At 36.7% G+C, this 18,125-nt stretch overlaps 1 protein-coding gene across 1 annotated transcript; it reads left to right on the top strand.

The window, feature by feature from the left end:
• The first annotated feature begins 646 nt into the window (after positions 1 to 646).
• LOC130420404 (uncharacterized) lies at positions 647 to 4,574 on the top strand. The gene is made up of 6 exons (XM_056747688.1): positions 647 to 651; positions 964 to 1,074; positions 1,484 to 1,573; positions 3,247 to 3,495; positions 3,877 to 4,071; positions 4,556 to 4,574. The coding sequence occupies exons 1-6, from the start codon at positions 647 to 649 to the stop codon at positions 4,572 to 4,574; spliced, it is 669 nt and encodes a 222-aa protein (XP_056603666.1).
• Positions 4,575 to 18,125: the final 13,551 nt, after the last annotated feature.

Raw genomic sequence — 18,125 nt, 5'->3', positions numbered from 1 at the left:
TCCTTTATAAATAGTGGAATTTAAAGATCTATTTCCAAATGCGATTTAAAAAGAGGAATAAATAGTTGGATTTACAAATTAAACTAGAAATAAAAGTTTTAATCCGTCATTTAAAAGACTATTTCTTTTAGCATTTGAATTTCCATTTCCCCTCTGCATTTCCTTATCCGATTTGCTATTCGATTTGCCAAATCATTTAGCTTTTCCATTTAGCCTCTCTATTTACCATTTCCGTGACACTCTGGGGCCGTGCATGCTCAAACGAGGTAAAACAATGCAAATTAGCTATGGACAGAGACATGTTACACGCTCTCTGATTGGCTAATCCCCCTACGTCATCTGCAGAGGCGCGCGCAGAGCAGAGGTGTCAGAAACACGGATAGAGTAGATGTAACATTTAAATAAATGGACGGTATTTGGACCAACACAATAAATGACATAATTTCTTTGGCAAACTATGTCGACAGCAGTGGTCCAGTGAACTATGACGATATCCTTACGACATTGGTTACTCTTAGAGGAAACTTGGAAACATCCACTCGGCATGTTGAATACACGGATTGGGCCAAGTTTGATGAGGCGGAGCGTTTAATTCGTACAATGGGTAACATATCAGGGTTTCAACCCTGTATTGCCATACCAAGAGATGAAGTACATCGGAAAATCTCGCTTGGAATCTCGCGCAGTGAGATAGCAAAACATTTTGGTGTCTCTTTGAAAACACTCCATCGCAGAATAAGGCAGTGGGGATTAAGGTAAAACAATTAACTGTCTAACCGTAGCTGCTATGTCTAACGAGATCCAATTCTCACAACCCTTGCAGGCTCAATTTTTTTAATTTGTACTGTCTGAGGAAGATATATAAAACCGCGATAGCAGAGCCATATTTTCGTCTTCTACATTTCCCTACATTTGCAAATTGTAAGGTGTAACTTTAATGCTGTGGACTTTCTGTGCACACAGACGAGTGGACTTGAACAGCAGTGTTAGTGACGAGGAGTTGGACGTGATGGTGTCTGATATTCATCGCCGATTCCCCAGCACTGGCTACAAGATGATACTGGGTCGCTTGAGGTCAAGGCAACTTTTTGTCAAACGTAAGAGTTTTTGATTGATTGAATGATTTGTACTTCGATATTTAACACAGCACATTATTTTTGTAACAAAAATATTTGCCTTTACAAAGCATTATAGGCCTTGGTTTAAAGGCTAATCAGTTTTGCTTACAAGATTGTATAGTATTGATTTTGCATGCCTTGAAAAAGCCTATCTTCTTAGTTTAACTGTAAAGTAATGTATACTCTATATATATATGTATGTATATAAATATATTATATAACTATGTGCATAATTAACTGTTTGAATAAGTTGTTGTAATTTTAGATAGTGTATGCTGTGTCATGTGTTAATGTAAGTATTTTTTAGGAAGCCGTGTGCTGGCATCATTAAGACATGTTGATCCTGAAGGGGTGTGTGTGCGCAGGCTTTCACTGCGAACCATAAGACGAAGATTGTACTCCGTCCCAGCTCCCAACAGTCTGTGGCATGTTGATGGGAACCATAAGCTTATACGGTAGGACTTGAAATGCTCTCACAACTTTTGTTTATCACATTTAGATTATGAGTATCGTTTGGTGAAAGGATGTGAGTGCATTTATGTGGACACTAACAACCGAGAACTCTCACCTTTTATCTACTAAAAGTTTAACAGTGATTTTACCCTATTTGATATCCCTGTGGATCTTGTGTGATCCGCATCATCAAGCAACTCCGGCCCATCAATGAGAAACTTCGTTACAGAGTACATAACTAGGGATTTTTAAGGTCCTACTTTGGTTTATGGAGTGTCCAACAACAAGTTTATGTACGTAGAAGGTGTAAAAACACTATTATTTTGTAATAATAGCCAGTTATTCTTACCATACTTCTTCACTGACTCTCAAATGATTTATTCTGCGATTCAACTTTATAATCCCCTATTATCCGCTAGCCTCGTGACATGTGATTGGTCAGATGGTCTAGTCTGCTGTGATTGTTCTAGCGCGAATGAAGAGTCAATTTTTCGTGGGCAGTCCTTATAAAATGTAGGTGGACAGGGGACTATATGTAGTGACATTACTTGATTCAACTTGGCAGACTGCTTACTTTAAACACGGCAACATTACACACTGCATGAAATGTAATTTACATGATCTCATGTTTTGTACTGTTTAAGACTAGGAGACTTGGATTTCCTTAAGTAGTTGTCTTTATTGCAGAATCCGATGAACACAGGTCATCAAATTAGAACACCCTGCTTGGGCGTTGCAGTCACAAAGTCCTTCTGTTAGTGGAAATACATTGCACTGATAGCTATTACAAGGGGGCAGTCACTTCAAATTGTAAAACAAGGCACTCAAAAAAGCATGAAAGTATGTAAATGTGTAAGAGGGGGTAAGAGAATTTGGTGACCTTAAAGTGGTCCCCAAGTTTACATTTCAAGACTGGACATTAATTGGTTTAAAAGAAAATGTATACAGTGGTAGGTGCTATTGTGTATAATTCTGATCATATTCTGTGTACTATGGGGCTTTTTATTTACCCCGATTATAAAGAAGTATTCATAGGAATGTTTGTAACAAAGACGTGTTAGTAGATCAGAAATCACATTAACTTAGAGATGAGTATTGGAACGATAAGATTGTTTGAATGATATAATCAATACATTTATGCATGATTCTTGGTTTTATGAACTATTTTAATCATTTTCAGTAATACAAAATCCAGGGATGGTGTGAAGGCCAGACCCAAATAAATTATAGCACAGCTCATTTTTGAAAAGCCAGATGGCACAACTTATTTTTAAAAATTAAGTCAAGGTTGAGATTCCACTATTAGACATGAAACCTTGTTGCCTAAAGATAATGGTGGCAGACAAGGACAGTTAGGATGATAAAAAATAAGAGATAACGGGTAATTACCTGATTGGTTCACCTTTGAAAAGTTTCACTATAAGTAGAGGCTGGAAAACACCAAGTTTTCAGATGTTTTGGGGACTTGGAACATCTCACTTTGTTTGACTTGTACAAATAAAGTTGAAACTTTGACACCTGGACCTTCCTTGTCTGAGCAATTTTTTGAGCTTGAAGATCAACATTTTCCACAACAGTGCACAGTGAGTTAATGACCTTGTTTTAAGCTTGTGTCTGTCAGTGATACCGTACTGTAAAAAGTGGTTTTAATTAACTTTCTTTTTGGTATTTGTAGATGGAGAATGGTTGTGCACGGAGGTATTGATGGGTTTTCACGACTCATTGTTTACCTGACTGCAGCGACAAACAACAGAGCCCAAACGGTTTTGGAGAGTTTCCTGTCTGCAGTGGAGCATTATGATATCCCCTCTAGAGTCCGATCCGATAAGGGAGGGGAGAACATCCTGGTGGCACGCTTCATGATTACAAGTTGTGGAGTGAACAGGAACAGCCACATTGCAGGCAGAAGTGTACACAATCAAAGGTGATTGATAGTTTTAGTGTTTGTATTATGGTAATGCTTTTTTGCATTTTATTTGTAAAGTATAAATTACACAAATCGATACAGTTAAAGCTACATTCTGTTTTTAAATGACCACTTAATTCATAATTAAATTATTATAGCTATTTTTTATTATCTGGTAGGTAAAAATAAACTCCAGACCAGATGTTACTACTTTAGTTTCTGATACTTGAAAATATTTATCCCCCTGAAACTATTAATGAAATGTCAGCATTTCAATACTTGTTTTACTGCCTTTTCCCAAAATAATCAAAGATTGGATCTAACAGTTTTATCTTTGAAAATGGAATAATTATCAAAATAAATATGAAACAATAAACATTTGATTGTCCTGTTTTTCAGAATTGAGCGACTATGGAGAGATGTATTTGAAAATGTCCTCAGTCTCTTTTACACCACTTTCCGTCGTCTGGAAGCTGAGGGATGGCTTAATCCAGACAAGGAGAACGACCTCTATGCTTTACATAGATGTTACATGCCACATATCCAATCACATCTGCAACAATTTCAGAGAGCATGGAACAACCATTCATTAAGGTCAGCCAGAAACCAATCCCCTCTCCAGCTGTGGATGAGCAAAGAAAGAGATGGACATGCATATATTTCTCAGGTAATTGTTTTTAATCAATATGGAACCAGTGTAACATAATATGTCTCACTTTTACACCTAATAAACACTTCAATTCCAGGCCGATGATGAATTAAGAGGCCGAGGAGGCCCTCAGACATATGTTCATGTTCCTCAGGTGGAACTTCCTCGTGCGATGTCTGTGCCAGAACTGGCAACATTGCCAAATCCCACTGTACCATTTTCTGAGACAATTCCAATTTACATGGAGACAGTACGCATTCTCAGAGAGATGCTGGATCATGTATGATTTGCATTAGTGATGAACATATGTCAACTTTAGATAGAATTGATTTCTCAGATAGCAAAGACAGTTGATTTAAAGTTGAATCAATGTTGAGAGTAAACACTTTAACATTGATTAAACATTAAATTAATTATCTTTGCTATCAGGGAGAGCGGTCACTGGTAAAGAGGATTTTTGTAGTGAGGACACATTTCTGTTACATATTGTTGAACATTATTGTACATATATTATGAAACAATAAAGACTAAAAACATTTCCCAATATTCCAAACTTGTCAACTGTTACTTAAAAGCTTAAATTCAACATACTTAACAGAGACTATAAAACTGGTCAAACGGGTTGCAAAAAAAGTGCACAATGAATCTGGGGGATAATTTTAAGATAATCCAAAAGTTGGTGCCCAAAGAATAGCATTGCACATTTGCGCTTTGAAAGAATTATAGTCTTTGTGAACTGGCAATTTTAAAATGAGGACACAGGTGTTTGCTTCAGGAAATATTTTGCCTAATTCTTCTGGAAAAACTTCAATTGTGGGCTGAGGGAAAAAGCCAGTGGGGGGTATCGTGGAGGACCCAGATGCAAATTCCAGTACATTCTCCAAGGTTAGCGGGGCACATTCTCCTTCTAGAATAAAAATTAGGTGTATTTTTGGTCATTAAAAATAAAACAGTTTTATTATTCAAACCTATATTAACTTTAATGTTCTTAAACTAAATTGGTTCTTATAAGTTTAAAAAATCTTCTAAACATGGTCACCAGGACAGGAAAAAATGCAGAAATGTATGCATTATGGTTAAAACTATATATACTGTTTGTTTACAGCGGCTGTACCAGGCAAAGAGAAAATGTATTACACAAAACAATGAAGTAAAAACTGATAAGTATTGTACCTTCAACATCAATTAGCCAGTCTCGCCAGTAGCAGATAGTCTGGGTTTCTAGCTCTCTTGCGTGTGTCCTTGGTGCTGAAAAGGTGACTTGGAAAAGTAATGAGAGGTCACTTGATTTCAAAGGACTCACATCCTCCACAAACAAGCTACGGAAAAGATCCGGGTGTCCCCTTATCTCCCTGAGGAGTCCAAGTGTGTTGAAGCCGTCCACAAACCTGCACACAAAAATGCATTTTAAAATGTAAAAACCAACCAAAATACGAACAGGTACTTCACTTTAAGGCCTCTATGATTTGTTTCCACAAAATTTACTTTATACATCACATCAAATATGTTATTGAGACATCATAATTGTGGCTCTGGTCCCCATTTCAGAAAGAGTATATTAACTCTGAAATGAGGGAAACTCTGGGTTTTCCGTTTCAGAATATGACGTATGTCAAACCCGAGAAAGCGAGGTAACTCTAGCCCGTTTCTAAAGGAGAGGTTGCTTCTATTCTGAGGCATTAACCATAGTAACTTACTCTGTGAACCTAACCTTGTCGGGAGCAGGTTTTCTTTGGTAAACCCAGGGTTTATTTCGTTCTCCTCCCCTTTTTAAAGAGCAAGTGGTGTTCCTCATTAATTTTTTCATTCATTCATTCATTAATATGGCACAGATGTTGATCACACAGAGACCATCTCACTTACTAAAATGTCATATGTGCTTTATAGAGGATTCAGTACATGAACCGGCTGCATTATTCATAGGATTGTACTTTGATTTCAGGAGAGCAATTTAGGACCCCAGTGGGATTTTGTCATTTCCCTGTGCATTTTTATCACATACATCCTTACATCAATAACATTAGCCATCGTACGTGTATTATATCGGTGCATCATTTTCTATGGACGATAAGAAATGACTTAATAAAGTGTGTAAATAAAGTGTATGAATTAAGAAAATAATGAATACAGGTATCCATGCAGAAATAATGAAGAGATAAAGGTAATAAATAATTAATTTTGACGTGTAGCCATTCCAATTCAAATCCGCTCTGAACAGGGTGCAAACAAGCAGTCTAGCTTTACATAAAGGTCTGACGCCCTTACAGGTGTCCTATATACCATGAAGTTTCTTTTGTATAACGAGAGCACTGATGGCGAGTGAGAAGATAAAATTTTTTTATTCCGTCTTATTTCTGTTGTTTCAGTCATTTAATGATTAATTGATTTGTTTATTGGTGCATTTATGTATTTATTAATTTAAACTCTAGTCATTTTCAGCACATCTGTTAATCCACTGTATGCAGAGCGGAAAGTGTGCCTCAATCTCAAATGCTTTCTGCCGCCATGTTGCTTTTTTGGTGCCGTTGCAATGGTGAATCCTCATATCGGAGATCCATTGACGATGGCTTTTTATGGTCGTGGCGCACTCGCTTAACCCAGGGTAAGCCTACCCAGAGTAAATTGAACTAACTCAAATCAGCTGTTCTGAAACCAAAAACTCAAAGTTTCTAATTTATAAGTAAACCAACTCTGAGTTCAAGGTTTAACCTAGAGTTGGTTGAAACTCCTTATTGAAACAGCCCCTGTTCATAAATGTGTATTTATCAAATACTTACTGTTGTAATGCAACCGTTAATCTACCCTCCACAAAGAAGTTAACAGCAGATTGCACAAGGGTATCCCGCTGCTTCAGTGTTGTGATGATTCTGCAAGCCCCGACCATAGCAAGGCTGTCCTCCGCCTCCTCTATTGCAGCTTTTGCACCATCAACAGTTGATGCTTCTTTAATCTGAAACGGTTATGGATAATCACTGTTTTGAATGTGTCATAAATTATAATAAAAATATATTAACTGAGTAAGTCATGTAGAGTACTGATAGGTAGGTTTATTGCTTACTTATTCATTATTTGTGTTCACTGACAGAACACGACTTACTTTCAAAAGCTTTTCCTTGAATGTGACATCACTCACTTCATCCAGTGTTGCAAGGTCAGTAGGTTTGTCACACACCTGACTAAATAACATCTCTGAGAAGAAATGTGGTGCCACCCCTCCATGTACTACACAAACAGTTATCATACGTGCTATCTGTGTATACAGTTTTCCTTCCAAGGCTGTGAAAATATATGTATTACCATGATTGACAATCCAGAAAAAGGTTAAAAAAACAAATGTTCACAATTGATGGAAATAATGTGTTGAGTAGAAATGTAGAAACTACCTTGAGTATCGAGGGCCAGTCTCTTTTTTGTCTCAGGACCTTCAAATGTGCAGGACTGATGAATGGCCTTCATTAGCAACCTCAAATATTCTTGTGTGGGTCCACACCCATCTACTGCACCTTCAGATGTTTGATCACTATCAACAAAAACCACATCCAATGTGGCCTCAGGATTAAACCGTCGTCGCCTAAAGGCCTGAAGTGTACTCTTCATTATGTTGTGGATGTTGCCAGTGTAGTCTCTGCATATGTTGATGTGATTACTGGTTGGGCACGAAGTTTGGTCAATTTTGGTCATTCTTTTAACACTAAGACGTACTCCCCACACACTTTTGCAGAGAAAGTTGAATTAAATCACATACAACCAAGGACACTCGTAGCTCATTATCGCTAAACCATGAGTTCATAAAAACATGGTTAAATCATGTATCGTCCGAAACCCCCGGAAAAGTGTCAAGATAAAGGGGCACCTGTTTTTGAGAGGTGCACGCGACCATTAAATCCTAATATGGTAGGCCGGAACTGTGAGCACAAAGGGATGGGCTAATGAAAAGGTGATATCATGTGAAAAATGATTGGTAGAAGATGATGTCAAGTAAACATGATTGGTTTAAACTGTGATAAAAACTTGCAAACAATGTATAAAAAATGGAGTCCGATGTGTATTCGTTGGGCATCTTCAGATGAACTCTGTATGTCCCTCTTTGACTTGTTCGAACAAATTAAAGATTGAAACCTTTGAAACTTGGCTCTTTGGTCTTCATGATTTCTCTCAACATTTGATGATCGAATCTGCCACAACAGATCAAATACCATATGATTATTCAGGTAACTCTAAAGTCTAGAGAATAGACTTAGACTAACTTTTTAGATAGTTAGATCATTTTTCTTAGCTAAAAATCATGGCTCTTACCTCCGGATCATCAGTTTGAATCCAGTGGACGTAAAGTGTTTTAGGCCCACTGATGTTGTTCTCCAGAAGTGTTCCTGACATGTTGCTTTTAAGTGTTGTTACTAACAGGGCCTCCTGAATATGGAAATACTCTGTTGCATCTTCTTCTTCTCCCACAAAGTCAAATAATATCTACAAAAAACACATCAATGAAAGCTGTTCATTTTCAAAACTAGAAACACTGCACAGTATTTGCTGCTATGGTGGGTTTCCTATTATAGTATTGAGTTTTCTTATATAAAATGATACATTTAGTTAGTTATAGGGTTCGTGTATTCTTATGAAATAATATTTGGCCTCATGTATTGTAAGTTTGAGATCTTGAACACCTGCATGAACAACAAAAAGCTTGTCTTAAGTGCACATACACCACTCATAAGTTTTAATAAGGAAGTTTGGTTTGTTGCATAGAGTCAAGGACGCTGGTATCTCTAAACAGTGAGCTAATTTTAACAAAGCTAATGTAATGAGTCTCAACACTTGAACATCTGCACACCCACCAAATATCTTTTAACACTAAGGCGTACACCCCTCACACTTTTGTAGAGAAGTTTAATTAAACCGATTCGCCACAACACAGACTGTGACATTAAAATAATAAAATAGTGGAAACAGGAAATTACCTGAATGGATTCAGACAGAACAAATCTTCTTGTTCTGGTAATGCCACTGGGGTATTTGAATCTGAGTGGTACACCATGAGCTGCCTCAGGAACACCAGCCATTCTCAACTGTCTCTCGTGTATAACCTTTGAAAATCTGAATTGTTAAAGTTTGATATGCAATGTGACATCTTAAAATGTCTTGTCAACAGTCTCAACCATATTCAGTTTACATTCGCATAAGACAACGTAACAGCGAAACTTGAAAGCCTGACATACACTTATTAAACATATTTCTGGCCACAGTTACATAATTTACAAAAGCTCACACCTTTCTGCGTCTTTCCTCAATTTCCAATGACTGCTTCTGCAAGTCGTGCTTTGGTCAATATGAAAAACAAGACAATTAATTCCATTAACCAAAATTATGCAATGAGCCCTTGATTACACCAATCTCTTTAGATACTTTTTTTAAGAGTCTATAATAAATCAGAAATGCTGGAAAAATGTTGGTTCTAGGATGGTGAAGAGACATGATATAAAAATAGGAGGAATCAAAAAAAAAATTCACCTTAAACCACAAAAACTTTGTATGACATACCTTTTCTCGATCTGCAAGCAACGACTCCTGGTACTCTTGTTCCTGCTGAAAACGAATGGAGCGCCATTCATCTAAGGACTCCTAATAAGTTATAAACATATTAACTCTTTATTAAACTGAATTTGAGTTTTTGGAGAACGAAAAATCATTCCATTCTGAGGGTTTTGTTTTAGTCTTTAGATTTAATTGGGAAGAAGATTGATCAAAGTACCTCAATCTCTTTAGATACTATTATAAGTCTATTATCAAACAATGCAGGAAAAGTGTTGGTTCAAGGTTTGGTAAAGAGACATGATATAAAATTATATAAAATACTAAAACCCATTAACCTAAAATCACTTTCTATGACATACCTTTTCTTCATCTGCAACCAAAGACTCCTGGTACTCATGATCCTGCTGAAAATGTATGGATTGCCAGTCATCAATGGAGTCCTAAATAGTTATAAACAAATAAATTATTTAAAACTGAATTTGAGGAATACTAAGTAATTTGACTGTTGTGTAGTGAATGCAAGTTCAAGACTGTGCAGTACTACTTTTGGAATATAAAATAAAAATGCAATTTTCTCCAGGAAAAACACAGGGGGGTTGTTTCCCGGACAGGGTTTAATTGCTAGTCCCAGACTAACTTAAATGTTAGAAGTTTCTTGATCGAGAACAACTTGCAACAACATATCTTAAAATATATCAGTGTGATTGTTTTGTCTCAAGATAAACATAAGTAATGTATTTTATAAATAGTTTTTTTAAATCATTTAAATATCCTAATTTAACTAATGCCTAGTCCTGGCTAAAGCTAATACCTGTCCGGGAACATGCCCCATTATGTTTTTGGGACAAATCTGGGGCCTCGCTTATAAAATGCAGTGTAGAAACTGTCCTAGATTTTATCTTACGATCATTTCTAAAAGTGCACACATCTGATTCATAGAATTCAACGTGCACACAGAAAACGTGTACGCTCTCTTACAGATGTGAAATCTATAAATTCTGAAACTGTGCGCAGCTGAACAAGTGTGTTCGTCTGCTCAGACCCTGACGTGGTGCTTAGCGCTTTTCCACATCAAAGTCCTTTTTTATAAATATGATCATTGTCGCGGATTTTTGCGTACGGACTCTACGACCAAATCTGTGTGTACGCACAAATAAGGCCCCTGATGAATGATGAGAAAATTCTAATCTATAAAAGTGTAAAATAGTTTACCTGCATTATCTCATCTTCTGTTAAATCAACAATCTGTGGATTGACAACAACATCTGTGGATGTCTGATCTATGTCTAATTCAACTGGATCAAAAGCGTGGCGAAATTCCTGGCTGTCTGAAGGACAAATACTAGTTGATGCTTTGCTGTCCTCCTTTTCAGACCTTTAGACAAAGCAATGAATATTCAGAGTCAAAAACAGACTATACATAATTATATAGATTTATAACAGGCAAACGACTCCAGGGAAAATAAATGCATATCTTACTACATTTACATGTATGCATTTGGCAAATGCTTTTATCCAAAAGCACTGCATTGCATTATAAATTTTGTTTGTTACTATGCACAATCCCCTGGGATCCAACCCATGACCTTGGCATTGCTAGTGCCATGCTCTAACCACTAAGCCACACGAAATCTTTACTAGATAAATAAACATTTAAAAGTCACACTATAATATAACAGAAATAGAGAACAGTTCTTAATGTACTGACTGACAATATTACATGATTTTAAACTGCACATGTGGGGGAATGGAATTGGACGGTGCTTGATTCCGGTACATACCTGCAGTTTTTGACATGTTCTTTAAGTTCAGAGAAAAAAAAATCTTCTTCACAAATAAGGCATTATTCCTTGGGCCCGGATAAAACTGACTCAGGTTCCATCTATTGTTAGAATTAAAAGGTACAATTTGACATCAAGACAATACCAGTACTTTAAAACTTTTAACAGTAGTACCTTTTCTGGGTACAAATTATCAGTAAACTTACCGGGGTTGTATCAATGTTCTTTTGCATTGGACGTATGTAGATAAGGGCATTCTTGATGTGGTCCTTGATGAATCTAATGGTATACCCCGTGCTTGGGCAAGGCGACACAGAAAGTTTCTTGCTTCTGGTCATCCCAGACAATCTTAAAAGCTCAAAGCCCCCACAGCCATTAAGTTTTGGGTAAGCTGTCAAAATGTGACGTTTGAACTCTTCTGCACATTTTTCATCGCCTGTAAAACAAAATTTGAGCAAATAAAACCTTTTTTTAATTCACAATCCGTCCAGTATGGAGGACCAGGAGAGTCATGTGTAAAGTAATAAAGCATTTCATTGTTTAATAACTAATTCTTCAATAAAAATAGGCATTAATCCATTTATTTCTAATTTCATTTTTTAATGGGCAATAAAAAGCGTGATTGTAAAAATAATTATTAAATTAAATATTAATCCATCAATAAATACTTCAATTTAAAAAGGGACTTTTAAAAATCAACATAAAACACGAAATAAATACACCATTTTAAAGCGCATTAATGAATTCCTTTATAAATAGTGGAATTTCAAAATCTATTTCAAAAAGCGATTTAAAAAGAAGAATAAATAATTGGATTTACAAATTAAACTAGAAATAAAAGTTTTAATCCGTCATTTAAAAGACTATTTCTTTTAGCATTTGAATTTCCATTTCCCCTCTGCATTTCCTTATCCGATTTGCTATTCGATTTGCCAAATCATTTAGCTTTTCCATTTAGCCTCTCTATTTACCATTTCCGTGACACTCTGGGGCCTTGCATGCTCAAACAAGGTAAAACAATGCAAATTAGCCGCGGTGAGACAGATGTAACAAGCTCTCTGATTGGCTAGTTCATTTTACGTCATGTTCAGAGGTGTGTCAGATGAGCAATGGAGAAGAGAGGATAGTCTGTTGTTCACTACACGTGTAACCAGTGCGTTATCACCGCCTGCTTATTCTCTAACACAAATCATAGAAAATGAAACTTATTGTTAGAACAGGTTAGAACATTCATACTGCACGTGGAAGCAGCAGTGCTGCGCTCATTTTGGCGCCGAGTCTATTTATGATGCGATGCTTACATGGAGTCAACGTGACATAAGTTACGGTGCTTATGGCCCAAATGCTTATAGATTCACGCGAAATGTGACAGTTTTACCATTAAAGCATGTAACTGATGTCAGCTGTGTTTTAATCCGCCAATATCTACTCTTTATGAAACCGCAAACACACACCATATGCATATAGTAGATGCAGTGCCGGTGTTACAAATTTTCTGTTACCCGTGATATTTTGTGACCGCAGTTGGCGCTGTTGTCACTGTCGACAATTCTCTACGCAGAGCGTAAATTCGGGCGAGGATGCCCTTTTGCTCGTGCGCAGCTTTTTAATCTTGGGCAATAACGCGCTTTGTTCTCGTGCACGTTACTGTTAGCGGGCTTTTCGGAAAGTCTCTTAAGAGTGATGACGTGACGTGAGTGGCTGAAGACGCAGATTGAACTGTACAAAGCAGCATCATTTAATTCCTCTACTGATTGCGTTTGGCATTATTGTGATTGCCATGGTACTTGTTTTATAGCCAACATGTAGGTGTGTGTATACATATATAAAAAGTGAATACACACACACATATATATATATATATGTGTGTGAGTGCGTATTACCCTTTACCCAAATAATAGAACAGCAATCACGACAATCTAAACGTTGTCCATTTAAGAAACATGGACATAAATGAGCTTTGTGTTATACATAAATACATAAATACATGCATTATAGGCTATAAAATGTACATAAGAACATAATATTATAAAATGATATGTTTATAATGTACAGAGTCACCTTGTAGTACAGCAAGTCACCATATTTCAATATGCACGGTAACAGGCTAAAAAAATCTTTTAGCTTCCCCTGTTTTACACAGAATATCCTTATTGTTCTTCATATTCACTCTTTTGACATGTAATGCCTTCTATGTCTTATCCTGAAGAACATTTAGCTGTGATGAGAACAGTGACTGTGGAACAGCAGGTCACCATATATCACGATGCTTACTAACGGCCTAAAATAATCCGTTACCTTCCCCTGTTTTACACAGAATAGCCTTATTGTTCTTCATATTCACTCTTTTGACATGTAATGCCTTCTATGTCTTATCCTGAAGAACATTTAGCTGTGATGAGAACAGTGACTGCGGTACAGCAGGTCACCATATCTCACGATGCACAGTAAAGGCCTAAAAAAATCTGTTACCTTCCCCTGTTTTACAATAGAAGAGCTATCTACTTTCGTATCATTGGTAGGTAATGTTAATAAACACCTGAGAGAAAAGTACACTAGTGGGCATGGCTATAGGCTTTTCAAATATTCATTATCCCCATAACTTTCTGAAATGAGTGACAAAACATATTGACCTTTTTCATGATATTCTATTTTTTAAGCTTTATTTTTATTAAATACTAAATAATTATTTTTTAATATTCTTCCCATCTCCCCATATCGCACATGCCAATCATGTGGGGACTCCGTTAGCTAGTTTGCACCAACTGGAAAGCAGATTAACGTGATCGGATCCCTGATATTATATCTGTGCAAAATGGATGGTAACATGCAGCTGGGACTGAAGAACTATCTTTTAAAAGGGGAATATCCCAAAGATGCTGATAAACAGCAGTGTTACATTTTGAAAAGAAGAGCTAACTACTTTCGTATCATTGGTAGGTAATGTTAATAAACACCTGAGAGAAAAGTACACTAGTGGGCATGGCTATAGGCTTTTCAAATATTCATTATCCCCACTATAAATATAGTCTTACTACAGTAACTGTTAAGCATGGTATTTGTGTTTAATTTGTTATAAATCAGCAAAAGCATCGATCGCTATTATTTGAAATTTTTCACCCATGCTGTACATATTTATTATGCATGCATGGCAACAGTTCATGGAAGGACGTTGATAGCATGTATAACAGATTTAAAATAACTTAAACACAAATTCAAAAATATTTTTTAACTAAATTATTACAGTATTGTATTTTTAGTAATGTAACATTTTTAGGTATAAAGTATTCATTTTGTGATGATTTAATCACATGTCTCAGCCAAAAACGGTGTGACTTTAGTGGCGCAAAATTTTGGCTAATCATAATCATAGCTAGCAATGAGGTCAGAGAGGTCCAGATAGTTTTTTAATGCTCATAAAAAAATAGAAAAAATAAATTAAACTGTTTTCAAATGTATATAAAACATACTGTCATACACTAAATCGACAACATCTTTAACAATAAATTATTATCAATTACAATGAAGTTACCCTGCGATGGGTTGGCACTCCATCCAGGGTGTATCCTGCCTTGATGCCCGATGACTCCTGAGATAGGCGCAGGCTCCCCGTGACCCGAGGTAGTTCGGATAAGCGGTAGAAAATGGATGGATGGACAATGAAGTTAACGAAAGCAAACACAGAACGTTCCCTCTAATATTGGTTCCCATTTGGTTATTTTTGGGGAACCAAAAAAGAACGTGTAAAAAACTTTCCATACAGAAATGGGATAAAGGGAAAGCTAAAAAATAGAATATAATAAAAAAGGTCAATATTTTTTGTCACTCATTTCAGAAAGTTAACCCGTATATTATAAAACAGGGGAAGGTAACAGATTTTTTTAGGCCTTTACTGTGCATCGTGAGATATTGTACCTGCTGTACCACAGTCACTGTTCTCATCACAGCTAAATTCTCTTCAGGATAAGACACTGAAGGCATTAGATGTCAAAAGAGTGAATATGGAGAACAATAAGGCTATTCTGTGTAAAACAGGGGAAGGTAACGGATTATTTTAGGCCTTTACTGTGCATCGTGATATATGGTACCTGCTGTTCCACAGTCACTGTTCTCATCACAGCTAAATGCTCTTCAGGATAAGACACAGAAGGCATTACATGTCAAAAGAGTGAATATGAAGAACAATAAGGATATTCTGTGTAAAACAGGGGAAGCTAAAAGATTTTTTTAGCCTGTTACCGTGCATAGTGAAATATGGTGAGCTGCTGTACTACAAGGTTACTCTGTACATTATAAACATATCATTTTATAATATTATGTTCTTATGTACATTTTATAGCCTATAATGCATGTATTTATGTATTTATGTATAACACAAAGCTCATTTATGTCCATGTTTCTTAAATGGACAACGTTTAGATTGTCGTGATTGCTGTTCTATTATTTGGGTAAAGGGTAATACGCACTCACACACATATATATATATGTGTGTGTGTATTCACTTTTTATATATGTATATTCCATTCCATTCTCTACCGCTTATCCGAACTACCTCGGGTCACGGGGAGCCTGCGCCTATCTCAGGAGTCATCGGGCATCAAGGCAGGATACACCCTGAACGGAGTGCCAACCCATCGCAGGGCACACACACTCACTCATTCACTCACGCACTCACACCCTACGGACAATTTTTCCAGAGATGCCAATCAACCTACCATGCATGTCTTTGGACCAGGGGAGGAAACCGGAGTACCCGGAGAAAACCCCCGAGGCACGGGGAGAACATGCAAACTCCACACACACAAGTTGGAAGCAGGAATCGAACCCCCAAGCCTGGAGGTGTGAGGCGAACGTGCTAACCACTATGCCACCGTGCCCCCCATATATGTATATATTTATATATATATATATATACATACACACACCTACATGTTGGCTATAAAACAATTACCATGGCAATCACAATAATGCCAAACGCAATCAGTAGAGGAATTAAATGATCCTGATTTGTACAGTTCAATCTGCGTCTTCAGCCACTCACGTCACGTCATCACTCTTAAGAGACTTTCCGAAAAGCCCGCTCACAGTAACGTGCACGAGAACAAAGCGCGTTATTGCCCAAGATTAAAAAGCTGCGCACGAGCAAAAGGGCATCCTCGCCCGAATTTACGCTCTTTGCGTAGAGAATTGTCGACAGTGACAACAGCGCCAACTGCGGTCACAAAATATCACGGGTAACAGAAAATTTGTAACACCGGCACTGCATCTACTATATGCATATGGTGTGTGTTTGCGGTTTCATAAAGAGTAGATATTGGCGGATTAAAACACAGCTGACATCAGTTACATGCTTTAATGGTAAAACTGTCACATTTCGCGTGAATCTATAAGCATTTGGGCCATAAACACCGTAACTTATGTCACGTTGACTCCATGTAAGCATCGCATCATAAATAGACTCGGCGCCAAAATGAGCGCAGCACTGCTGCTTCCACGTGCAGTATGAATGTTCTAACCTGTTCTAACAATAAGTTTCATTTTCTATGATTTGTGTTAGAGAATAAGCAGGCGGTGATAACGCGCTGGTTACACGTGTAGTGAACAACAGACTATCCTCTCTTCTCCATTGCTCATCTGACACACCCCTGAACATGACGTAAAATGAACTAGCCAATCAGAGAGCTTGTTACATCTGTCTCACCGCGGCTAATTTGCATTGTTTTACCTGGTTTGAGCATGCAAGGCCCCAGAGTGTCACGGAAATGGTAAATAGAGAGGCTAAATGGAAAAGCTAAATGATTTGGTAAATCGAATAGCAAATCGGATAAGGAAATGCAGAGGGGAAATGGAAATGCAAATGCTAAAAGAAATAGTCTTTTAAATGACGGATTAAAACTTTTATTTCTAGTTTAATTTGTAAATCCAATTATTTATTCTTCTTTTTAAATCGCATTTTGAAATAGATTTTGAAATTCCACTATTTATAAAGGAATTCATTAATGCGCTTTAAAATGGTGTATTTATTTCGTGTTTTATGTTGATTTTTAAAAGTCCCTTTTTAAATTGAAGTATTTATTGATGGATTAATATTTAATTTAATAATTATTTTTACAATCACGCTTTTTATTGCCCATTAAAAAATGAAATTAGAAATAAATGGATTAATGCCTATTTTTATTGAAGAATTAGTTATTAAACAATGAAATGCTTTATTACTTTACACATGACTCTCCTGGTCCTCCATAGTCCAGAGCATCTTACAAAACCATCAAAGAGATATGTTCCTCCAAAATGGCAAATGTACCTGTATGGAATGTTTAGTAATCACTAATACTAATAACAATTCAATCCTTTAACAACGTACCAATAAAAGTAATTCTGTTTTCACCAAGGCCAGCTGCATTGAGTTTTTCTTTTTCTTCTCTTGTTGGTACCACGATTTGATCAATGTTGTCCAAACAAAAGTATGATCTTGTATAGCTTGATCGACGTTTTGCGGTGGTACAGTGGTTAGCAGGAGTCCTGTCAGCATATGGTGCAAAAATTCTGCTAACCTCAGCTGAAAAACAAAATTGTCTTTTTGTTTACTTATAATCATCTACAGTTGTGGCTACAGATGGTTCTTAGGAAGAAATCTCAGTGTGGGCGACAAACAGACTTTGACATTAGATCATTAAAGCCATCTC

Source organism: Triplophysa dalaica, chromosome 5 (assembly GCF_015846415.1).
Source record: "Triplophysa dalaica isolate WHDGS20190420 chromosome 5, ASM1584641v1, whole genome shotgun sequence".
NCBI lineage: Eukaryota > Metazoa > Chordata > Actinopteri > Cypriniformes > Nemacheilidae > Triplophysa > Triplophysa dalaica.
This window is presented reverse-complemented; position numbering and strand designations above follow the sequence as displayed.